The 26,951-nt window shown below is 38.3% G+C and overlaps 1 protein-coding gene across 2 annotated transcripts; it reads left to right on the forward strand.

Annotated features, from left to right (window-relative positions):
- Positions 1–8,475: 8,475 nt before the first annotated feature.
- On the forward strand, positions 8,476–25,083 carry CLTB (clathrin light chain B). Of its 2 annotated transcripts, XM_072401049.1 has the most exons (6): positions 8,476–8,816; positions 17,153–17,202; positions 19,338–19,455; positions 20,158–20,269; positions 22,532–22,585; positions 23,242–25,083. In XM_072401049.1, exons 1-6 carry the CDS (start codon positions 8,630–8,632, stop codon positions 23,411–23,413), a joined length of 693 nt encoding a protein of 230 aa, XP_072257150.1. In that variant the 5' UTR covers positions 8,476–8,629; the 3' UTR covers positions 23,414–25,083. The 2 variants fall into 2 exon arrangements, with proteins under 2 accessions (XP_072257150.1, XP_072257151.1); XM_072401050.1 differs by lacking the exon at positions 22,532–22,585 and having other exon boundaries at positions 8,479–8,816.
- The last annotated feature ends 1,868 nt before the right edge of the window (positions 25,084–26,951 follow it).

Raw genomic sequence — 26,951 nt, forward strand, 5'->3', positions numbered from 1 at the left:
CCGGAAATGACGGATTGGATTCGTGGGGCTCGGAGGTGACGAGTTTCCGGCGGACATCTTAATCGGCTGCCTAGCAACAGATGGTGTGTGTGTTCTGTGAGGGGGGCTGGGTGATCCGGCCATTACATAGAAGAGCACGGCTCCTGTCCAATGTGACTCCGCACAGTGCTGGGGAAAAGAGAGGGTAGTGAAAGGAAAGAGCTGATTGGTCGCTCATGGGGCATTGGGGTGGAGTCAGGAATCTGAATGGCTATCTGCTGCACATATTGCGAGGGACTGTCTGTGCGCCATTTACACCATTGTGCTCGCTTTACACCGCTGTGTTCAATGCAAGCTACAAAAGCTTCCACCATGTGCTGCCTGGGCACTCTATTTCTTCGTTTAACCTCAGTACACTCTTAACAGGTCTGAACTGGAAAAGTCATTGGCCACACCAGGACTGTGATGCAAATAACAAAAACCACATTTCTTTGTGCATTAGGACTTTTTGCGACCTGGAAGTCTGCTGCTGGGGTCAATGGACTTCATTGTTTTCTTGTGAATAAATATGTTTAAAAAAGGTCCATTGTCAAGGACAATAAAGATTTATTCATAACCTATTTTTTATGTGGACGCAGAATAGGAGGCGTGGTCAGTGCAGTCACGTGTACAGCACTGGTGTGTATATATAGAGGAGTAACCTATAACAGGTCACACAGATATCAATCAAAAGTCCTACAGCTTGCGTTGAGCTCCAAGGCTGACAACTTTACGAGTTTAAATTCAAAGGCTTTACACATAGTATTGTCACCAGAGTTGCTTGCTTTAAAAAAAAGGGGTGCAGCACCACCCCTTAATTCTCGGCTGCTTAGGTGATCAAGAATGAATGGGAGTGCAAAGCCTCTCGGGATACCTTACGTCGGGCACCCCGGGAGGCTCTTGGGCACTCCAATACACTTTCATCAGAGAGAGAATACACTTTCAGCAGTGAAGCTGGGAGATCCAGCAATGCTAGAATGGATCTGGTCCAGGATTGAAAACATTTGCTAACACTTAGCGAATGACTATTAGGAAATCCATTTCAGGTTTAATGGATCACCCAGCTTCACTCATGAAAGTGTATCCTCCCTAGCCTTGGAGAACTTTCATAAATCAGGCTGAACAATGTTTCTATGGCCCTGATTTATTAAAGCTTTCCAAGGCTGGAGAGAATACACTTTCATCAGTGAAGCTGGGTGATCCAGCAAACCTGGAATGGATATCCTAAAAGTAATTAGCATTGTTTTTCAATTCTGGACCAGAGCCATTCTAGGTTTGTGGATCACCTAGCTTCACTGATGAAAGTGTATTCTCTCCAGCCTTGGAGAGCTTTCATAAATAATTTTATATGGCTTGAACAAAATAACGTGCAGTTACTGGAAATGGTCACCAGATGGCACTATAAAACACAGCATAATAATTTTCAGCAGTAGTCAGTCACTTCCAAAAAGCAATACTTGTACAGTACTGTACATTCTTTAGTGATCAATGTCTCTCACTTTAGAGATGAGAGCAGCCTTTGGAAGCAAGGGTTATCACCTAGGATACAAGGCCTACGGGACAGCAGGCCACTCCATTGGAATTGGGACTTAGATAATAATTAGGAAGGTACTACAAAGGTAGCCAGATCTTCCAATGAAGCTGCATTATTGTTATTATTCTTCTTATTATTAATGATAATATTAATATTATTATTATTATTAATAATAAACAGGATTTATATAGCACCAACATATTACACAGCGCTGTTCATTAAATAGGGGTTGCAGATGACAGACAGATACAGACAGTGATACAGAAGGAGAGGACCCTGCCCAGAAGAGTTTACAATCTAGGAGCATGCTATTTGGCTTTCTGGCTGCCCACTCACCTGTTCTGACAGTGGAAGGTCACTCACCTATCTACAGATCACTTGCACAGCTACCTCTATCTTACGTGTGACCTCTCTGAGCACCTCAGGAAAGGAAACCCCAGAATTTTATACCCAGTCGGTGTGTACAGGGACCCTAGGCATCATGGGAAAGCCAGGTAAAGTAACCAGTACCCCCGTGCTAAGTAGACATTCTGTTACACACAATGTTGGATGGAGAGATTGCCTTGGATTACGCCTAGGGACATTGCCTACATAATGTACATAAAATAAAAAAAAACAAAATTGAAAGGTATACATACGTTCCCCTTTACAAACCCCCACAAACATTTGGGTAACAAATTGTAGAAAACAGGCTCTGTATTTCAACCCCTCTGGTATGGATTGCAAGGATTTGTGTAGTTGTAATGTTTTCATTACTTTAGAGAAAAATGTCAATACATTTATTGATCTGCATATGTTTTACTCTTTTCCAAGTCTCAATATTGGCCAGGTCATATTGCTTTTAACCCCAAGTCTTCAGCTCCCAGCAACCTCTTACCTCATGACAGCTGATGTACCAGACACACGGGCGGAGAGTTGAGTAAAATTAGGTCCTGGTACTATACCAATGTTGGTGACATGGGCACATAATCCTTTACACCTGCAGTCGATGGGGGGTGCAAGCACAGAAAACTTCATTGTTTTTTTTGGCACGAAGGTTGTTACCCGATCCAAGGAAGTGATATGTTCATAATAAAAACAATACTTCCTTTACCTGTACAGAATTACTAACGTAATAAAAAATCTCTGAGATTCCACATAACATAACATGCTCCTAACCCATGCTTCCTGTTCTGATTTTCAAAGTTAATTCATAAAAACAGTTTAGAGCAGACATTCTCAATTTATTAACATAGATAAAACTATTAAAATAACTTTCAAGTCTTCAGGGAACCTCTCCAATAATTTCTATATTCACTTAAACTGACCTGAGAGAGGTACAACTTGTTAGCAAATCTCTAGCAACCTCTGGAGGAAACCTAGGATTACATTGACCCCTTGTTGAGAAACACACTTTTAGAGTTTTAGTAAAGTAACAAAAACATATAAACCAGGTGTAAACATTTTCATTGCTTAAAATATGATAGATGAAATGAAAACATCACACAGGGCAGTAGTAGGAAAAAGTCTAGCATTGTCAAAGGCTATATGAGATAACATTGTCTTTCCTAAGGAAAACTAGCTTTATCAAAGGCATACACAGATGCAAAATGATGATGAACATTGCCACCAATAGGTGGTTAAGAGCAGTGGTCGCCATTGGTGGTCCGCAAGAAAATTTTGGGTGGTCCATGGCTCTGGCCGGTGCGTCCCCAAGTGGGGTCAGGAGAAGGACCCTGCTGGGGGGTTCGCACCGGCCAGAGCCGCGGACCATGTCTCCTGTATACATCGCTGGCTCAGGGCGGTTGATGGGTTTTTTCGAGAGACACAACCCGCTTACTCTCCCATTGCAGGCTCGGACCTGTGATGGGAGAGTGGGTGGATTCTGACACCATGATGTCACTCTGGAAGAAGTTTCTTCCCATTTGAGTGACACACAGCTCCCCGTGCATGTACGGTCCAGAGTTTGTGAATGTAGTGGTCCTTGACGTCCAAAAGGCTGGCGACCACTGATTCAGAGGGCTAACAAACAGGAAGAATATTTAATTACCTTACTATGATAAGAATTGATAAACAATATTTGTTCACAAAAAAAATAAAAAAACTTTGTCCAATTTTTTTTCTTTACTCTGTCTTTCCTTTTGTTATATCCTTGCCCTCTTTTCTTAGTCTATAGATCCCCCTTCATCCCCCTCTTGAAAAATGAGAACATTCAGAGCTAGGATTAAGTGTTTGTTATGGCATCTTGTATTATTACTCAGAAATGTATTATAGTGAATTACTTGATCATTAATGGTATTCTTTCTCTGAATGCCTGATTACTTTTTTACAGTATTTGTGAGTTCTCAATAAAACTTTCATTCATAAAAAATAAATAGATAAATAAATCAAATAAATCTTTATTCACACTATCCCCCCAAACAAACCAAGAAAGTTTACATGTCCTGCTGTAATGTAGTACTGTTGCCAACAGGTTTAACTAAAGCTGACTCTACACATGCAAGTTTCAATCACCTTCCACCCATCAGGGATCATAATTTAAGAAACTAAGAAATTGATTTTCCAGTCAAAACTGCTCCTCCATACACTGACATTAATACAATGACTTTTAGTTGCCTTGGTTTATCACTGTAATGTCACATTTTGTTGATTCTGGTGAAACACAGGCTGATATACTCACTAAGTGCAGTGAATATTTATTGATCTAAAATATGCTATGCAAACTGAAAAACATTTCAACAGCTGATAATACACTCCGAGATGCTTTTTGTCTATGGCATAATCAACATGTGACAACAGATCTTAATTGTGATTCACATACTGTACCTACAATGTACATCCAGTGTCATAAAATACACTGTTTTCATCATCTAATTCATCTGCCTGTTTGCTGGGTAATAAAAAAAGTGTGATTACAAAGATTTGTAATCTTAGGAGCAGGCTGAAGAGAGGTATAGACATTAAAAACTTTAAATCTGAACTATGAAATAAGTGTATGATCTGCTAGCAGTGTATGATCTGCTAGCACACCATTTGGGGGCATTTCTATCTGGTTGAGGTCTGAACTTTAACTGGGCAATTTCAACACATTAATTCTTTTCTTTTCAGCCATTCTTTTGAAGATTTGCTGCTGTGCTGGAGATCATTGTCCTGTTGCATGAACCAATTTCAGACACACTTTAGCTGTCACAAAGATGGCCCCACATTTCACTCTAGGATACTTTGTTATACAAAGGAATTTATGGTCAACTCAATACCTTGCAAGGTACCCAGGTCCTGTGGTTGAAAAACTACTGGCACTTAAAAAAATTAAAAATAATTACAATTTTTCTGTTACATATAAGAGTTATCTTATCGAGAAAATTTGATTAACAGCCCCTGGCTCCTACTTCCCCTCTTGGTTCCTATGGAAGTAGAAAGGGTGTTCTAAATTTTCACACATTACTTCTGCATTTTGACTTGGTCTTTGTTATTAAATAATGACATGGTATAATATGTCATGTGTTTTTACCTAGTATTTACCTGGTTTTAGACTTTTTTTATTATATACTAAAAACCTTGAAATTGAATTAGAGAGAGTGGCTTTTTCTTAGTAATACAAATGCCACTCACATTGGTTGAATTTAGAATAAACTTTGGGCCTGTTCTAAAGAAGATTTTACTTAACAAACCAGTTGTCTGCAATCCTAGATGCATTGCTAACATGATTCCATTTAACGGGTTACACATATCTTTCTATGTACAAGTTTTTGTAATTCTGTATTTGTGGGTTCTTTTAATGTGGGATGTTTATCTGTATTATTTGTGATTTTTATGTCACGTACGAAATAGTTACCAATAACAGTAAATTCTTTAAAATTAAACAATTGATTAATTGCACCCTCCTATGTAGGCCATACGATTCACACTCTCTAAACTAGGTTTGGAGAACAAAAAAGAAAGAAATTACAAGTGTCTGCGCCGTCATTTTCTGGAAAATCTGGTCATTTGAAAATGGTAATTTGACTATCTGTTTTTGGTATAGAAACCACATGCAACAGTTTACCAGAAAGTGCGCACCAAACCTTTTAAAGTACCCACAAAAACATTTTCCTTAATGGCCTAAATGACAACTTAAAATCTTTTCATCATAGTTTCCAATTTAGGTATTTTTCTTTTCTACTATAGTTTGGTTACATTTTCATTTTTTTTACAAATTCCCACTTTGTTTTTACATTTTTCCTTGAGCCCTATTTTCAGTATTGTTCCTAATAGACTGGTGATGACACCTAGTGGTTCATCGAGGTCATTACTATGGATGAAACGACACAAGTTTAGTTCTTTTTGAATTTGAACCAATTCTATAGCAATTACATAGAAAGTCAGGTTGAAAAAAGACATAAATCCACAACCTACATACATGGTTTAATTAGATTAATGTAGATTTACATTCGAGTTTCCATGCTAACCATTTGAACTTGCTATTATTTTGTTCTTCGTCCGATTACCACTTTTCTACTCTTGTGAGTCAACCAGGAAGACATTTTAGCTGGGTGTGTAGGCAATGAATATAAGTAACTTGTTGTTTTTCCTATTTTCCATTACTTGGGCAATGTGCAGAGCTGTACAGCAGGAATGAGAACGCTTTACTCATGTGCAGGGTCAGATTACCATTAGATATGGCTTCTCTGCTTAAAACTATTGACCATGAATTTTTCCCTATCACCAGCAGGAATATTTATCCAATTAAAAAAAGGTCCAACGACAAAGGACTACACGATGCATGACCGAGTGATGTACATACAGCACCGTTCTGCTCTATGGAGAGGGGAGAACGATGGAGCAGCACTCTGCAGCGCGGACTCTCTCTTCACTACCATTAGGATCGTTCATCGTCCATGGATCCGCCAGGACGGTCATTCAGACGACTGACTACGGGCACTGTACACACGCCAGATTCTTGTCCGATATCGGCCCTGAGACAATTATCAGACAAGAACCATTGCAAGTGTGTATGTAGCCTAAGACCAGGAAAAGAGGAAAAAAATGTTACTTAGGACATCGAAAAAATCTGCCTGCAAAATAGGAGCCTGGTAGCTTTAGGTCATATGTTAGCACATAAGTCATAGTGTACAGAACCAAGCATAATCCTCATGATTTTTACTATACACTGCATGTGGATATGCATGCACAAGGCTACAGCATATATTTGGTACTAAAATATAAAAACAAATAGACTTGATTTTTTTTTTTACTACTACTGCCCTGTGTGATGTTTCTATTCACCATATTTTAGGCAATTAAAAATGTTTTCATCTGGGTTATATGTTATTTGTACTTTACTAAAACACCAAATTATGTGTTCCCAATTAGGGTTTCTCCAGAGGTTGCTAGGGGTTCCTATGGTCAGTTTAAGTGACACCAGTGAACTTTTTGGGTATCTGTAATAATGATATTTTTCCGACTGGCCAGCTAAGTAAGAGGTATTCTTCCCACTGACCTCCACACTAATGTACTGTAAAGTCACGCTTTGATTGGGAATACAGATTCTTTTGTCATTTAGGCTGGATGGAAACGTGTGTGTGTGGGGGGGGGTCTGCAGGATAAAACGACAACTGACTGCCATAGAACTTTATATTGCTTGATCTGATGGCTATGACACAGAGGAGAACAGGTTCTTCCCCATTGTTAAGGTATAGGGGGGCTCTTTAGGGCGGGAACTTTCCCTGATAGCCACCAGCCAATAGGAACCCTTCCTACTCTATACCTAACAATAGCACTGTCAGCTATTATAGTAAAGAAAGAGAAACACTCTCATTGGCTGGTGGGTGCCAAAGGCAGAGCCTACTCCATACTGTATCTGAAATAAAAGTGGGATGTTTAGATGGATTTTGAAATCAATCAAATCAGCATTAGTTGCAACTTATATTAAATCAAACTTCTGCTGAAATCTGTTTAGTGTTGGACCACAGTAAGGTAAACAGATTGAATCAGGGAGACATTGATTGCATACCGATCATATCTACTAGCGTAAGGCCAGCCAATTAGGCCCAGAAAAAGGCAACCTATACCCTAATGGAAAAATATCATGGATACCCTAAAACTGGCCATACACGTGCTTTGCATGCACTTAGAATTGAACTACAATCTAAAGTGGCTGCCTAAAGCCACGGAATCTACAATTGATAGGATCAATTCACTACCTGAATTAGATTGATCAAACAGAAGTGACAGTTTCAATATTAGTTATTCGAAGAATCAAGTAAAAATTGAAAAAAAGCAATCTGTGAACAGATACAATAAAAAAAACTTTTTCAGCTACATGTCTTCAACGCTGCCAGATGATGTATTCTGGGTTTGTAGAAACAACAACCAACTCTTTATTTTGTTTTGGCTGGTTAAAACCAACAAAAAAGAAGACTTCATTTGTACAGATATAAGTAATACTGACAAGCTTAAGGGGGCACGATTCTTCAAATACTAAGAAATCCATTCCAAGTTTGCTGGATCACCCAGGTTATCCTATTATTATTATTAATAAACAGGATTTACATAACGCCAACATATTATGCAGTTCTGTACATTAAATAGGGGTTACAAATGACAGATGAATAAAGACACAGGAGGAGAGGACCCTGCCCCAAAGAGCTTACAATCTAGCAGGTGGGGGAAGTTACACACAATAGGAGGGGAGATGATGAATTTTAATAAATCAGGTCCAATGTGTCATCTATATCCATAAAGAAAGTGAAGTATAATACTTCTTGTATTCAATTTTTACAAATAGGGAATTTTATCAAATTGAGTGCAGGACCAATCACCCCTTGCTGCCTATGGTAGTCCCTTTTATTGTATACATGATCATGACACAGCATGCAGCCCCATTCATTTCATATTCTCCTGGAGCACAGCGCCACCTGCTGGCGGCTCGCCGAAATGCCTCTGATGTCATTGCCTTGGTCCTGCCTCTTGATCAGAGAGCAGCAGTCACAGGGTTGGGTGCTGTTATTTGTACACTGGGAATGGCTTGCACCTCCTGGTAGGATCAGCCCCGATCTCTAGATCCACACTGGTCAGAAGGTCACATCCATCAGTGCGGGGGATCAAGCAGCAAGGAAGATGTCTGATGATTTTGGCTTCTTCTCCTCCTCTGAGAGTGCTGGAGCTGCAGTGGAGACAGAAGAGGACCCAGCTGCTGCTTTCCTGGCCCAACAAGAAAGCGAGATTGCTGGAATAGAGAATGACGAAGGGTTTGGAGCTGTGCTGGTGGGCAGTCAGGCTTCCTCCATTGAGCAGTCTGACCTGGGTAAGTCACATTGTGATCACACATTCACCTGTGAATCCTTGGCCACGGAGCTTTCATTCTATGCTGTATGGATCATCAGGGAGATGGGTTCTTTTCAAGGTCATGGTGGATTCTATAGCAGGTGCATGATCCTGGCTAGGATGTACTGGTTACATGGAGATGATCTGGGGCTATGGGATTCCTTATTTCTGACCAGTCTAAGCTCTAAAGTGAATGGTGGAACCACAAATACAAGATATTACAATGCTAATACTACTGACCATGGAAGAATTCATTTTTGCTTTCATTTGCTGCAGTGCACACGGTCACCCAAGAGGCCAGAAATCCCATTGCAGCAATATATATATATATATATATTTATATATATCATATACAGCAATATATCATATATATCATATACAGCAATATATCATATATATCAGGCGCACAGCCGGAATGTCTGTCATTCTGTTTCAGATTTTGGGGGTGGGTGGTTTGGGGAGAGGAGAAGGAGGGTAATTCTGGGTATATTCAGCTGACTGGATATGGTTCCTCCAAAGATGTACAGGTAAGCATACATACAGGATTATAAAATCACAGTGCCTTCTATGTTCCACCAACCTCTGCAAACATCTCACATTGTAATTTACAGCAAAATAATCCAACAGACCCATAGCATTAGCATCCCTCTAAAAAACACCACTGTCTTGGTTTGGGGTAAATATGTCTGCTCCTTTACCCCATAATGCAATGCTCAGTACCTTATCACCAGGCCCGAGCATTATCAAATGGAAAAGGCATGCTAAATGCAATTCTGACTTTTTTAGGAGGTCAACATTTACATACATATACTGAAGGGATGCATAGAATGAAATAGTATTATAGGAAAGTGCATGCTATGTATCTTCTAATTCCTAGCCAAGTGTGGTGTATATGCAGACAATGCTCATTGCTTGACAAGTATGAGGGGGGCTGTGTATGGAATACTGCAATAACTGAGCCAATATTAGATGAACTGAAAATTTTCAAAAGGTCGACCAATGCACTAAGGAAGTTAGATGAGAAATCTACATTCCTTGTATTGACTGACCTCAAAACATGCAGTGCATATCCAACCTGTTTTTTATTTTGCTAACAAAGCATTGAAAAATTATTCAGACAGTTAGCATTTTCATTGGATGGCACTGACAGTGCAAATATTTTAAATATAAATATGCCAATATCTCTGCAGCTACTACAATATATTGACCTAATAAAATTATTGTTTTTTTTGTTTTTTTTTATTTAAAAAAAACCTTAACACACATAAAACAATGTCATCATGTGCATTAATTCCAGAAATGTGTTTTAGGTAGTTGTGTATAGATCCATGAGAGACCAGTATAACACCTAGGATGTGCTGGGCCTATCAGACAGGACGTATATAGGGAACTACTCAGTGAATGAGATCATTTCTGCAGAAAAAGAAAATATAGGGGTGAACCATTCCTGTGTATTCTGTCTACACAGCTATATTGTTCTGCCATTGTGTTAGTCATTTGAATGATGTGACAGTTGACCCCATGTGATACATTTTACAGGATCTTTGCCTTGGACTCCCCCATCATAATGGTCCAATGCACACATAATTAGCCACAAGGTAATTCCGGCATCTATTACCATAATAATGGAAGAATGACCCTGGTCCCAATGGATATACATACATCTTCAGCTTCAGTCCAAAGACAAAAGACACAGCTATATCTTTTGAAAGCCTGAACAATGGCAATATATAATTGTTGGCTGGTCATAGCATCCAATCAAATATTAGCTTTATTGTTACACAGGTATATTAGTTTTCTTATAACACAGTTGTCTAAATTAGTGTTGTCTCCAGAAGATCCTTTATGTAATGTTGGTATTGTAACTGGTCCTGAAAAGCATTGCCTATCTCAAATTTACTCAGCCTGATCAAATAACCAGCAACGTAGCACGGAAGTCAGCAGAGCACAAAGCCTGTAAGCATGAAGCCTATAGTCTACTATTTCCTGACTTCACAATTCCTGTATATATCCATGGGACATTGCTGTTTTATGGCAGATCTAGGACTAATTCCTCATTTCTGCTTATGTTACTTAAGTTTTAAAAAAATATGATTATTCATTTTTCCATGTGTATGAATGTGTATTGTAGTTTGCTGAGCTCAGCAGGAACAAAGCTTTCCAGAGAAAAACATAGAGAATGTCATTGTTGATTGCTAAATGGTCATGCTGACCCTTCCTTTGAATGACTAATCCCCTACAAGTATGCAGATAAGGAGCAGTGGTTTGTTAGACTTTCCTGCTAGGGTACTCCAACTCACTGAGCATGATTTACTGAAGAAGTAGAGACTGTTTAGTCCAAATAGTCAGTCATATGCAAGAGAAATTACACTGACGTGGCACTTTACTGTAACGCATTAATGTGAATGGGCCCTTTCTTGATTTTGAGATGATGTTCTGGTAGACCAGGGTTTCCTGAACTTTATACCATGGGGTAAGCCCTTGTAATACCTTTTAGGTAATCAATTTTCCATAATTACTATATCCGCATCTCACAGTATATTAGTGTGGTGGTCAGTGGGAATAATGTCACCCTTACATATAGCCAATAAGATTATTGTTCTCAGTGGTAACTTACCTGAGAGTCACAAATTGCTCAAGGAACCCCAAGTAACCCTAGGGTTCCTCCAAACTCTTGTTAACAAAAACCTTTAGTAGACCCCACATGAATTCCTTCTTCCCTGTCTGTGGGGTATTAGCCTCCAGGATTTTCTGATGCATTTGGGGTAATAATTTAGTTCTTGTTCAGCAGCCCCAGAACATCATATAATGAGTGGCTGTGCTGGATTTCTATACAGATCTCATAACCTCTGTTCTTCATAGTACATAACATCCCTATCTGTACTGTCTCCTTCCTACTGTGCCTGGAAACAATCATTACAATCATTTCCAGTGACAATTATTTAGCATGTATACTAAGCTTTACAATAAAACTGACAATTACATACAGAAAATAACAAAAGTATTGCAAATGTATTTATATAGCAGAATCCAGGCATTTACAATCCTGCAATACTTAAGCAGAATAATACAATCAGCAAGAAAGTATGTTTTATTTTAAAGTAGAACTCAACTTCCTGGCTCCTTTGCCAGGCTTTGTTTTATTTTCAGAGGTGTTTGGGTACAACATTTGAAAAGTTTACATTCATGTGAACACAATGTAAATGAATAAAGGTTCTTTTTGTTATAGTAGTGATGTGTTAAATGAAGGCACCAGTATTTCTTGGATGTAAGCTTTGTGTTGGAACTTACATTATATTTTCTACTTTTTTGTATTATGATTTTTTAAATATATTTAAAAAAATATGTATTGAGAGAACAGATTTACTACAGGACTATGCATGACCTTATCTCACAATAAAACCCAAATGGAACACAAAGTTATAGAATCTCTATCATTATATCATGGCTGAAAAATTGTGTTTGTACACTTGATTTATTTAATACAAATTACATTAGTGAAGATTATTTTTGTCTTAACAGGGGGAGCAGACAGTAGTCCAGCTGCTGTAAAATGTTACCCCTGGATGATGTACACACTGGCCTGATTTATTAAAGTTCTCCAAGGCTGGAGAGGATACACTTTCATTAGTGAAGCTGGGTGATCCAGCAAACCTGGAATGGATTTCCTCAAGCATTTGCTAGCAAATGTTTTTTAATTCTGGAGCAAATCCATTTTCAACTTCACTGATGAAATTGTATCCTCTCCAGCCTTGGAAAGCTTTAATAAATCAGGCCCATAGTTTCCCTTTTTATTATATCCTACATAAGCGTGACCCCACCACTGGTCTTATATTGGGGAAACAAACAAATGAATGAGATAACACAATGCAGTCTAAATACTAGGCTTCTATTGGCCTCCTCTATCCAGAGGTGTCAGTAGGTTTAGGTTACCCAGCATTTGATGCCAGTGGGTAACTTACAGTAGCTGAATACAGCTTGAACAACATATCAGTCTGTAGATGAGCTGAGCAGGGAGGGGCAGACAGACTGGAATGTCATTAAACACGTTTGTAATCATAAAGAAGGGAGGATACCGTGTATGGGACAGGATAATATACACACCTTGATTAGCCAATTTCTTTCAAACGCAATCCACCCATCTTCACCTACGGAAATGAGCATTGCAGTGATGACAACCTAAAGAGAACCTGTCATTATTAGAATTATGCAGCAATGTAACACATTATTTTTAAGAGTTAAAAATTGCAGTGCAGTGGGAGGGTGAATTCTGCTCTTTAAATTTATCCACAATAAAACAGTATGCAAATAAATAAAACTAAACGCTGCTAAATTTATTATTTAAATTCTTACATAGAACCAAAAATTTTTTTTTTTTTCAGGAAAAATAAAGCTTATATCATGCTTTACATTACCTTGCTCCAAAATGATTGGGAAAATGTCAGTTCTGGAGCTACAAGTCCTAACTACCAGATGCAGTACATACAGATCAGTGTACACGTTGACGCCATTGCTGTGGGTTATCAGTGCTTGTCTTCAGACAGTGGCAAGCTTTAGCACTGGTTAAAGTCTCAGTTGTGACCAATAGGAAGTGTTTGCATGTGTGGCTAAGATTACCTCCAGGAAAAGTCAACATTTGCATTTAATGTTAACTGTACACACACAGATCTGCTTATTATTAGGGCATACCATCGTTATTCATGGTAACCTCTGCTTATGCATTTTCCATCATATTCATATGTTATTATTAATATTATTAAACAGGATTTATATAGCGCCAACATATTACGCAGCGCTGTACATTAATTAGGGGTTGCAAATGACAAACAAATACAGACAGTGACACAGGAGAGTACTCTGCCCCGAAGAGCTTACAATCTTATTATGCCTTGCTAATTCTTTTATTATTCTGTAAGATTACCAGTAAGGGTCTGCTGGATTGAAAACAATAAACCCCCCAGTGTCTAAGGTCATACAACACCCTCATTGCCCCTGGTCCTGGTTGCCCCGGGGGCTTTACAGCAGCACTTGTTTATTCATGGAAAGGAAAAGAAGCCTTTTTATTTCAAATTATGTGATGAGTTCGTGAATACACATACACTATTGATATGAATGTTTATGATAAGTCCACTGAAAGGAAATTACCAGTATATTTATAAAGCAGTGAATATGATATTTACTAAAACATTCCTTTTTAGAGAATCTTCCAGATCCGTGTGTTTTATTGGTAATAATTGATTCTCTACCATGCAATGTTTCAAAGTCACTGCTTTATAAATAGACCCCTATATCACTATGTATTAAATGAAAGGACAAAAATGATAACACAGAAGTGTTGTTGGCATCTAATTTTTCTCATGTTTTGTTGTTTGTAGCAGTAGCTAGTAAATGGATCTACAGGGTTGGCGGTGGGGGATCTCCCCAAACAAAAGAATAGAGAACACAAAGCTCCTGTGAGCTGTTCTATAACAGTGCAGTATTGTTTTTTAACAAGTCAGCCTGAGAGATAACTGATGAAATAATAGACATTCACTTACATGAAGAAGAGAACATATACTGGAGGAGTGCATACAACTGAGCAGCTCACTGGTGAATGTTGTAATAACGCGTCAGCACTTTTGCACCCTTGCACAATTAAATGTTGCATCAGTTCTGTGCTCTGTACTCCCCTTGCTTGGCTGCATGAATTATTCTGGATTTAGTGGGATAGTTTTAACATGCCTTTTGTCATGTGGAAGAAAAACATTCTGTATGTCAAATGTCTGATTGTTCATTTTACAATGAAAGCAATGGATAACTGTTTGTAAATGTCCACTTTTTAATTTGAATTCTAAACCCCAGTGTCCTTTGGTTATCTATTTCCTCATCTTTGTCTGAAATCGATGTATATCCCATTTTATTTGGGTGCTATGACCAATGAATTTTCTTTGTATCTGCAATGAGGGGAAGCAATGAAATGTACTACTTAGCTTAGTAATTTAGGAGCTGACAGTAGGGGTAGACTGGTTAAGAATTGTGCTGAATGTATTTTATGGGTGCCTTTCCTATACATTTCACAAACCACTCTATCAGGGACTAAGCCACCCATAATGAGCAAGTCACTGGAATATATATTGTGAGCTATCATTGCAGCTTACCTTGCATTGGATTCGGAAAGTGGGAAGAACTTTCACCCACTGCATATTTACCGTATGACTCTACTGAAGAAACAGCTTTTGTAATTTACAATATGACCTTTCCAATTAAGGTTTTAGAGGTTTGTTTTTCAGTGTTTTTACCCATGACTCATAAACAAGGTTTACTTATCTCCCAGATGAGATTTAGTTGGAAAATGTGTAAATCTTGGGGGGAAATTGTGGGAATCTTAGATGAAAAAATTGATAAATGGTATCCTTAGGGCTGTCTTTATAAACATTCCCTCAAACATTCCCTGGTGCAAAACTATGGCATTGAAACACATGGACCTGGAAAAGTGTATATTTAAAATGTAATATTTCAGCCATTTTACAGTGCATTGTCTCAATCTTGTCTATGGTGGCACAACTAGAAGCTTTGGTTGTAGCAAAATGTAATGCAGCCTGTTATGCCTAATACTAAAACTAAACTCTTTCTCTTGATGCCCTAACACCTCAGCAAATCCTCCAAAAACCTCAGCATACTCGTCCAAGGCTCAATCAAGCGCAGTCATCTAGCAACACAAATCTTCTTTAGCTGCAGCCTAGGAATCACATTAGCATTGACACCCTGTGGAAACTGTTTTCAGGCAAAACCAATGGTTAGCCTGGTACGAGTCTACATTATAAGCCATTTTCATGTAGTAAAAACATGGCTTTGGGAACAAAAGATTACAGTGAACCAATCCTAAAAATGTTCCATCTCTAATATATGCAACAGTGTGGAAACTCAGCTAGTCAGAAATATTTGCAAATTGTAGCACACAGACATTTTGAGGTGCTTGCTGCTACTTTGAATTTAAAGCTATAGATTTGTCTGATTAGTTTATTAAAACGCTTTGATAATACATGCTCATTATTGTCTTCAGAAATCTGTACTGTTAAACTACTTCAAATGTTTTTTTTCATTATTGAGAGGCATTGACCTAGAACAGGGGCCGGCAAACTCCGGCCTTTAGGCCAGATACCGCCTAGACGGTAGTTCGTTCTGGCCTAACGCCCCCTGGCCGATCCGGCTGCTCCAGGAAAAGTCAACATTTGCATATAATGTTAACTGTTCACACACAGATCTGCTTATTATTTGGGCATACCATCGTTATTGAAGGTAAACCTCTGCTTATGCATTTTCCATCATATTTATATGTTATTATTATTATTTTTATTATTATTATTAAACAGGATTTATATAGCGCCAACATATAGCGCTCCAGAGCCCCGGGATGCTGGCGGATCAGCCAGGGAGCGTTAGGAACTACCGGTGCCGCCCCCTTGCTGTTTCTCTCCTATTTACCGCGGCCGGCGTTAATATTTCCGCCGCAACAGTAAAAGGGAAAGCTCCCTGAAGGTAAATCCCTCTCCTCTGCAATGCATACGGAGGAGAGAAATTTCACTTCAGGGGGCGTTCCCTGGTGATGTGCGGAGCCATTAGGGCAGGTTTGGCCTAGTGTGCTCCCACCCACCCCATAAATAACCCAGTGGCCATAAAACTTTGCGGACCCCTGACCTAGGACTAGTGTGCAACTCAAGAACTCAAAATCGAGTTCTGATTTTATTAATATTCTGTATTTTCATTGTGCCAACATATTACGCAGCACTTCCAGTGTATAGTCATGTCATTTTCCTCACAATTTAATGTTGGTACTATAGTCATATGTCATCAACATAACCTAAGATTACGTACACACGCCAGACGAATGATGACAATTGAAGTGACGGAAGAAGAGCACAGGGTGCCGCTAGCTCATTCTCCCTCTCTCCATAGAGTGGAACAGCGCAATATGTACAGTGATCGTTGATTCATCTTTCGGTCTTTTGTCATTGGAAATGATTGTGAAAGATTGTTTCCAGTGTCAAAAATCTAACGCCTGTACACAGCCACTTCTCACTGACTTTACTTGCAGCATGCTTTTTCAAGACCAGTGACTCAGTACATAGTGTAGTCAGGTCTAGCACTGTCTGAAAAAAAAATGTCACCATTTTCAGCCTTTGTATTTCTTTCAGGGAAAGTTTCTATTACATGGATATGTGAGTCATAAAATTACAGGAGGTTCACATTTGTATAAAAAGACACCTTTGGGTTGTTTGTGCATAGAATGATGTTTTTAATACTTTTGGTCATTTATTGCTTTATTATGTTTTCTAGGTGGGTATGATGACCTAGTAACTACTCCGGTGAATGGAGATTTACACCAGGTGAGTGTAAAATATGGATTCTTAGTTTCAGGTTGTAAACAAAGCTATGGATTTATTGCAATTTACTGCAATTCCCATAAAAGCAGATAATATAGAACCCACATAGAAAAAAACATCAACAAAACAGCAACACTGTGCAATCAATTCTTCTACCAATCCACAGGAAAAACACCCACTGTATTACGAGACCAGCAAACTGATAATATTGAATCCATTCCTTTCATTGCATGTTTGTTTGTTTTATTGACTAATGTATTGTTTTTGAGCCCTTAGTATAAAGGTATATTCATATCTGAATAAATCAGGCCTACCATCCAAAAGGAGTTCCTGAAAAACATTAAGTGGAGCCTAATTAACTTTTGGTTTAATTTGCTAATATATTGCCCTCCTTAGTTCCTTTTCTCCTCTCACATCAACATCTTAATGATATTTTAAATAAAATTGTTTTGCTTTCATTACATACTTTTTTTTAGAACCAGTGACATTATCACAGTTTTTGTGTTTCACTGTGCAATAAAGCAAAATATTAGCTGATGAGAAAAGGCTGTAGGGAGCTGTACATATCTTCCCAAAAACATCAGCACCATGTCTGATAGAGACCAACCTAGGTAATGCCCACATGTATTGCTGTGAGCCTTTATATTTTAAATATGTGAAATCCAAAGAATCAAAGGGGCAGGCTAGAGATAATAAGGACGGAGATTAAAGGGAAAGGTGGTGCTGAATGTCCATCAGCCAGAACATAAGTACATTTATACTTGATTTGCTTCAGCTTCTAATGCACACTGTGAAAAGCTTACAGGGTGCAGTGTAATCAGATCAATATCAGTACAGACGAGGAACATGTACAACTATGCAATACTGCAGGTGTTGCAGTGGATTAACATATACTCATTGGAGCCTGTGTTGACGGACTTTGTGGCAATGTCATCAGATATACATCAGAAATGCTTCTGAGATTCACCAGGGTTATTATCAGGAGCATTTGACCTACATTTGATTTAATTCTGATCTGTATTTGTGAATTCCCATAGACATAGGAGAATGCAATGCCTGCTTAAAGGGAACAAAGTCCCACTGATATCCTGTAGGCTCTAACTCATGGTGTCTGCAGGGAGAATAAAATATGCCTGTTTAGGAGGATCATGTGACTCATCCCCTACCAGTCATGTGGCACACAGCTGCTCAGTCATTGGCCCAGTGCAGAGCGAGCGAGAACCGGAGATATGGGAGTCTTCATCCTTGTGTAGGCGCTAACTTGGAGCTGATAATCTTCCTTACCTCACTCCCAGCACCCTAAATGGAGCATCGGAAAAGCAAAGGAAAGGTCAGTATGTTATCCTGAGAAGGGCGACACTGAAGCACAGCCTACAGTTTTGCTTGCTCTAGCAAAGTAGAAGTTTGCCTTAGATGTTCGTCATGACAACCGCTCAGATGCTGGCATAGCTTTTCTAAATGGCATCACCAATATGTCAGCTGGAATATTTCGATTAATTTGTCATAGAAAAAAAGAAGAAATTCAGATGATTAAAGTTCTGTATTATAGTATAATCCAATGGCTTTAGATGGTGTTAAAAATTTATAGTTTTGTGATCTGCTTTGTACTTAAGTATTATTAATATTCATAGGAGACCCACAAAGGTGACATAGACCAAGGCTTAAGCTACGTACACACGTCCAATGGTTCTCGCCCGATTTTCGGCTCAGGGCTGATATCGGACGAGAATCTGGCGTGTGTACAGCTCCCATCGTCTGAACCACGGTCCTGGCGGATCCACGGACTATGGACGGCAAACGATCCTAATGCAGGGAAGGGGGAGAGAACGCAGCGGGGTGCCGCTCTGTCACCCTCCCCCTCCCTTCTGCATAGAACAGAGCGGTGCTGTATGTACAACACTCGTGCAGTGCTTAGTTGTTGAAAAAGATCGTGAAAGATCCTTTCCAACGACTATAATTGCACGTGTGTATGCAGCTTTAGAATATATTAGTAGGGAGGAAAGTTGTCCCTGATTTTTCTAGAGTTGTGTGGCTGCAAGGATCTGAAGTCATGAAATAGACCTATGAGGTCATTCTCCCAATCTCAGCACTGCATACTATAAATATATATAGAGGAAATGATTTTGTCTCTGTTCTAGGATTCTTCAGGATTCAATGATGGATATGCAGCAATAGCGCAGGCTGACCGTCTTACCCAGGAGCCAGAGAGTCTCCGCAAATGGAGAGAAGAACAGAAGGAGCGATTGGAAGAGCTGGGTACGTTTTGTTTGGTTTCACTTAATAGTAATATTTATTATTAAATAAAAGAAAAACTTCAGATGTAAAAGATCTAGTTGCCCTGGTCAGCAACTTGAGCTGCTTCTTTTTCTAAATCAGTCACAATGGTTTTTTGTGAATCTGCTTAAATGAACATCCACTGTTGCCTTAATAACCCTGTTTTGTTTTAATTCCTATAATATTAACACCAAAAAAATTGCAGTTTTTTTTAAATAAACAATTCCATCTACCAAATACTGTAATTGTGCAATAGAGATCAATATTTGGCATACTCATGTGTCTCCAAATACTGGAATCCTCTTCTAGAGTGCTATCATACACATGCTTCTGCCATTTATTAACCAGCAGTCAAATCTTTGTAGTTGTTTGGACCCCATTAAGGGTAAAGCAAGGGGTCTTTCAATAAAGCCGGCCTCTGCAGCATATTAAATGCACCTTCCATCATTCCTACACCACTTGTTTGCTACTGGGTGCAAGGAAAGGACATCACATCTAATTGGCTCATAGACAAGGCACCCATGAGGCACATTTGCGCCAGTCACTGAACATCGGAGCTGTCACAGGAGGAAGATAGTGAAGATAGTCTCAATATAGTAGTCTAATGTGTAAAAATCTGGACATTGATTAATTGAATCATTGATTTTCAACAATTTCCCAATGTTTGTGACTTGCATGTTACAGATGCAGCTGCCAAGGTGACGGAACAAGAATGGAGAGAGAAAGCCAAGAAAGATCTTGAAGAGTGGTATCAGAGACAGAGTGAACAGATAGAGAAGAATAAGGTTACAAACAGGTTAGTAGCCAGACTTCCTATTTTCAGATACAGCATTTATAAAACAAGCTTCCATTTCACCCCCATCCCCAGGGAATTACCTCCATATATTGCTACATAAAATTCAGGCTTTCCAAAGACTTTTCAGGAGTGGGGATTATAGACCCACAGAACTCTTTATTAGAAAAGGGAAAAACAAGCATAATAAAAATGAAAAAATGATTGCTGCACAATTTTTTTATGATTTAATATGCATTTCAATCTAGAGCCATGATTTTCTGCATGGCATTTCTCAGGGCGAGTTTCCTGATGGACAGAATAGTAACAACTGTATTCATTTTCTCCTATGGTAAAATCCTTTTTTTCTGGTTTACTGTTTTTTTAGGGCTTCACCGAGCATGATTTTAAATGACTTAAAGTACATTATTTAGAAAATGCATTGCATGCTTCACTCTTAAAAAATGAAAATTTAGGATATCAGGGGTGCAGTATTTCTTATCACACCACTGAGACTGATCACAATGTTATAGCAAAGGCAGAAGCTTCCTCTATAATAGTTACTGAAATATTTATATTTTATAGACACATTTTATTACTTTAAACAAATCATTGGGGTTATAACTTGGTAAAGATAATCACAGAGTATTGTTTTCCCTTGAATCGGCAGAATTAAACATCTCAGCAGGTAATGGGTAGTCACTTTGTCCTTTATAATGTCAGTGGCAGACTATGGATTGGTTCAAAGCAGTATTACTTACTCTAGCAGTTAGAGTTTCCCTTTACGTCAAACTGATTTTTAGAAAAATGGCCCATTCATACCGTCTTTTTAACCAGATGGCACTTACTGTATGCTAGCATAAAATCTGCTACCAAATGGATAAATGCAGCCTACCCCTAGAAGTTACTATTAAAGCAAAAAAACTTAAAAAGTTAATATATTTGTATTTTTGTCATTGCCATTTCATTTTTCTGCTTCCAAGGCAGATGCAAGTCCTTGCAATTTCCTGAGGAATGCTGTGTGTATAGTTGGCATAATACTTGCAATATGGCTCTTTATTTCCAGCTGTACTTTGGAGTTGGTTAAACAGTGTAGTAGGAAGGTGTGTACCAGACAATCAGCTAACACTAATAGACAGCGAGAGTTAATCATTAAGCCAGACAATGGTTCACCAAGGCAACACCTCTTTAGTATGTGTAGTAAAAACTTGAAAGGAACATGATTCCTTAGGTGACATAGACTGCAGAAACTTTGTACAGATCATCTCCTACTAACCTAAAATCTGCAATCCACAATGATTTACATTGCTCCAAATTTTGCATTTCCCATACATAAAAGTGAAAATAAATCCTGGCAGAATATAGTTTGGTAAAGCAACTTACTTAACAAATTATATTTAAATAAAACACTTGTTTCAAACATTTTTATTCCTTTGTTGGCTGCAACCTTTTGCAGACACTTCCTAACTGTCTGCATACTCTCCAATGATGGCTGAATGGCATTTCCTAGGGAGGGTTTCCTTATGATCAAAACAGTGGACAATTTTTGCATGTTTATTAAAACAGCCACTTGTAGTCCTTTATCTAAAGCCCACCTGAGAAAAGTGACAACATAGGAGCATATTTAGGAGAACTATAAGCCCTATAATAAGAAGTGCCTACGAACCATATATAGTGCCTAAGAAGGACCTATAATTTAGATGATAAGCTGCAGATTTTTTAATACTGAAAATTACTTTTGAAAATAGGAAAAAATGCCAGTGAAGTGACAGTGGTTGTCCCTGAAGGTTGTTTAGTGATCTGCTAGCTGATTAGCTAAACACAAATCTGCTTGCTCCAGGTCAGCAAATCACAAAGCTGTAAATTAAAAAAATAATGATTGCAGTCCTGGGGTCTGTATCTTCAAAAGCAAGTCAACAAATATTTTTAAATTTTTCTCCTGATTTAGGCTGACAACAAAGTAGTCTAATTATTTAAGGTTTGAGAACTTAGTGCTTTTAATTTATTTGTTAATATTTGCCAGTGATAAAACGTAACATTAAATAAATACGTTTATCAGCAGGGAGGGACTTTTTGTTGAACTTTTTTATTAACTGAATTAATTATGAAACAATGAAACACTTATGATGTTTTATATATGTCTTGATATTTTGGTATCTCTCTCTCCCCCTATTGGGATCCCTTAAAGTCCATATTTGGTTTTTATCGCTGACATCAGTTTGCACTAACTCTGTTTTCTTCTTCTCACCTTTCTCTCTTATTATCTTTTGCATGCTGTTAACCCAGGATTACGGACAAAGCATTTTACCAGCAGCCTAATGCTGAGGTCATTGGCTATGTGTATGTTCTCTCATTTATTCTCTCATTTGATTCCTGATATTATCTTTCTGCTGCTAATTATAAATACAGCTATCTCAATATAATTGTAGATACTAACAGTACTTTGCTTTCTACATTCTAATACAAGATCCTGTCCGTACAATTGTCCAGTATATTCTGAACTGGTTTATGGTATTACTCTTTGAAGCCTTGTTTATTATATCAGTTCCCATGCATTCTATTCCTCTACATCAGAACTAAAGGAAGTATCGGTGTCATGCTGTTACTCTTAGATACATAACACAGTTGTCTGGTGTTAACCCCCAAAGGTACAATATAGCTACAACATGATGGGAAGAGTGACCATTCCCTGGAGTTCATGTACACTAGGAATCCCAAAGATAAGAATTCAAGACACATCAGTCCACATAATTCTTTATGTATTCATACTTATATCCCTTATCAGCCATTATAAACATTAATGCATGCTACCAGGCATCACAATGTGTGCCTTTGTCTATCAGAATTTACTTTACCAGCATGTCAGAACAATTTTTAAAAATGTTAGCAGTGATCCAGATTTATCTTGGAAAAGGTTATTGTAAATGTGCAATACTTGGAAATAAGCATGCCCATTGGTCATCTACATGGTAACTTTTATACTGTTCTTTTACCAGAGCGTCAGATGAAGTTCTTGCTTCTGAGCCCAAGGATGAGGAGACTGGCACTGAATGGGAACGTGTTGCCCGTCTTTGTGATTTCAACCCCAAAAGCAGCAAGCAGTCAAAAGATGTGTCTCGTATGAGATCTGTGCTTATCTCCTTAAAACAGACACCTCTGTCTCGCTAACTTATCCTATCCGATCCCACTTCACCTCCCTGCTTCACATTAATACCAAAGAATCCATTCTCATTGGTCGGAGGCCCATGTGTTTATGTTACGAACATGACCAAGGCACCAATCCTGCATTGTCCCCTCAGCAAGTCACCCTTTAATGAACTCAAACTACAACCCGCAGTACAGCATCACCACTTCAACTTTTGAGTTGTGATTTTTATGTATTAAGAATGCTGACTGTCAGTACAGAAGCATGTGGTGGGGAGAAGAAAAGCTATAAGATATTTTATTTTTCTGTGTGCCTGTCTTTTTAGAATGCTTGTATATTGGTCATATATTGTTTAAGAAATGTAAAGCTTGAAAGGGTGCAAAGTACTGTAAGTTCCCTTAAAAAAAGGGTATAAAACTATGCAGAGAGGCTAGGACACAATATGACAAAGGTCTAGATAGAAATGTTAGCTATCAAAGAACTTTGTTCTTTAATAAAAATTGATAGGTTAGATAAAAGAAAATCTAAGTTTTGTTTAAGAATACTTCCGCTATGACTGCACAAGTTTCTCTGCAGGTCTTCAGGTAACTGATCTCTTGATATGGTGTAATGCTGGTTGCTCCAGTTGTATAGCAAGTATCCAATCGCAACACAGTTTATGAAGAGATGACCACCAGTTTTAGAGTAGTAAAACTTATTTCTTATAAACAGTAATTTTAGGGCATTATATAGAATATTTTTGTCCTTGCCTATAGATTGTACTATGAGGAGTTCTTGACTTATTTGTAACTTATCAGGATGACCTATTTTGAAACCACAGGTTTCAATAAACCAACTTCGTAATCTGCAGGGCCTTCCTCCTTAATAAATAAAGATAGCGTCACTCCAAACTAATAACATAAAATATATATATCTAATTTGTGTTCTATCATTTATTATTGGTATTGAAACAATAAATTGACCCCAGTATTATTTTAAAAGAAGCCGTTTTGTGTTTCTGCCTCCCAGTATTTTATAAGCAAAGTCTAAAAATATATTTTAATTTCAAACCATTTTGACTTTTGACTCTGCTGAAATGTTATATATTACTGGTGTAAGTAACCCTGCAACCCTATATACAAGTTTTGCACCATGTACATCTAGTTCAAGTCTTCATCCAGCTATCTCTGTCTAAAACAATTATTTAATCCAATGATATATATATATACGGTTTTCGGCACCAAGACAGAAGGAGCAGCAAGAAATCATTCCAGGTTTGCTGAATCACCAAGGTTCTTCCAAGATAGTTTATCTTCTCTAGTCTTGGAGAGCTGTAATAGAGCAGGCTCGTTGTGTCTACCAGAAAAAGAATAGAATATTTGATATATGCCCATATATTTAATAATTCTGACAGGTCGTCTCCAATTCCAATATGTTGAGGATGCCACCTTTCAAATTCTGTTCAATAGTGCTGAATGTAAGCATTCTGCTCCGATCTTTTGAATTGTACTGAACTGTTTCTTGTTGCACATTCATATATAGATACACAAAATAAACTTGGTGGAACATTGCTTATAGTTATGGTACAAGTTGAAGTTGTCACTATAATGAACAACAGTTTTCAGCAGGGGAAACCTACTGCATTATATAGGACATGTATGATTTGTGCACAATGCATTTTCAAATCAATAAATCTGAAAGTATAAACTGTAAACCTGTCATGTTGTTTTTGTGAAACAAACACGTCCCTCTCCCTCTACATATGCAAGTTTCTTAGCTGTTATACTGAGCTCATTGTTTAAATACTATTGACCTAAAGTATAGGCAGGTCAGAAAAGTTCTGCTTGTTCTGGATTATTGATTCAAAGTACTGAAACCATGAGGCCAGTATGACATCCTGGCAATTTGCAAAGGAAACGTCATCTTCAAGGTTTACTTTTGTAACATGTTAACATTTAACATTTTTTATTTTTTGGAAAAACATATGATCAAACCAAACATTTTATTGTATTTCAGTTAAACTGTTAGACACTGCAGAAAAGCACAATCACTAATCACTTGTGATTGTGAGCACTGGGTTTTTGAGGGTTCTTTTGTTGTTATTCTGTTTCTCACAGCCACAATAAACCTACCTTTACAATTATAGACTGATCATTTCTTTGTCAGAGGGCAAACATACAAAATCAGCAGGGGATCAAATACTTCTTTCCCTCACTGTACTTTGGTGTAGACTCTAGGCCCCCTAAAGTTGGGGGGTTTGGGGATTCCAAAAACACAGAGCCATTAGGAGTAGTCAGACAGGCCAGGTCAGCAACAATTCAGAGGAATTGTAAAGCAGGGCCATGCCAAGCCAAGGTCGGTAACAGAAGGAATAGAAGAAACAGACAAAAACATCAGGCCATGTTTAATACCAGTGGACAATCGGCAAGGATCAGGCATCAGGTAATTGAATTAATGAATAACGCAGCAATGCTGTTAGGCTGCGTACACACATCCAATGGTTTTCTGGTGTGTGTACAGCGCCCATCGTCCGAACGAATGATCGTAATGGAAGCGAAGAGGGAGAGCGCAGCGGGGTGCTGCTCCGTCGTTCTCCCCCTCCCCTCTTCACAGAGCATGTTCATGCATGGTGAAGTCCCCAGTCGTTGGAAAGGATTGTGAAAGATCCTTTCCAACGACAATTATTGCATGTGTGTATGTTGCTTTAGGTCCACAAGAGACTTATAAAGTGTGCTACTTCCTCCTATAGTGTTACTTCCCCCACCTCCTAGATTGTAAGCTCTTCGGGCAGGGTCCTCTCTTCCTGTGTCATCGTCTGTCATTTGCAACCCCTTTTTATTGTACAGCGCTGCAAAATATGTTGGCGCTATATAAATCCTGTTTTTTAAAAAAAAGCACCCAGGCTATCAGCAATAGGTGCATACAAATGAGCCCAGAGCAACAAAGAAACACTGTCTGGATGGGATTAGAGCTCAGCGCCCAGCGGAAAAACAAACCTGACAGTCTGCTGCACACACCCAAAAAATCTAAGTACACTGGGCGTGTAACATGCTGTCTTTCTTTATGTCATGTCATCCTCTGAGGACACTGTCATTCATAAAGCAACAAACCTGCAGCTTCCACATGAAGGTTGGCTACAGTCCCATGGACCTTAAACCTAATTATTTTTGGAACTGTTGTCAAAGGAACATCAAGCTGCTTGGTCATAAAGCCTTTAATATGCTGGTCCATGATATTCTATTTGATCTCCTCAAACAATTGTCTTACTTTTCTCTGGTTCATGTTTAGTGTAGAATACACAAAGATACCAAACCGCAGTGACTGCTTTTTTCCTTTTAAATAGTCTGCATGACTGATTTTATGATTGTAGACATGCAGTACTATTTAAAACAAATAGCTGGTTTGAAAAATCATTCTAATCCAACTACATCTTACATTCTTTTCTAGTACAATAAATGTATCCAAGCCATTTTAGAAAAACTTTGTAGAAAATGCTATCATTTCACTGTTCATACTTGATTTTCTTCACACAATGGCACATCACATTTAAATTTAATTTAAATATTTTTAAGCATAAACTAT

The sequence above is a fragment of the Pyxicephalus adspersus genome, chromosome 2, assembly GCF_032062135.1.
Source record: "Pyxicephalus adspersus chromosome 2, UCB_Pads_2.0, whole genome shotgun sequence".
NCBI lineage: Eukaryota > Metazoa > Chordata > Amphibia > Anura > Pyxicephalidae > Pyxicephalus > Pyxicephalus adspersus.

Coding starts and splice junctions, on each gene's coding strand:
- CLTB (XM_072401049.1), top strand. CDS start 8,630: ATGTCTGATGATTTTGGCTTCTTCTCCTCCTCTGAGAGTGCTGGAGCT. Junction 8,817..17,152: donor CATTGAGCAGTCTGACCTGG/GTAAGTCACATT, acceptor TATGTTTTCTAG/GTGGGTATGATGACCTAGTA. Junction 22,586..23,241: donor GCTGAGGTCATTGGCTATGT/GTATGTTCTCTC, acceptor TTCTTTTACCAG/AGCGTCAGATGAAGTTCTTG.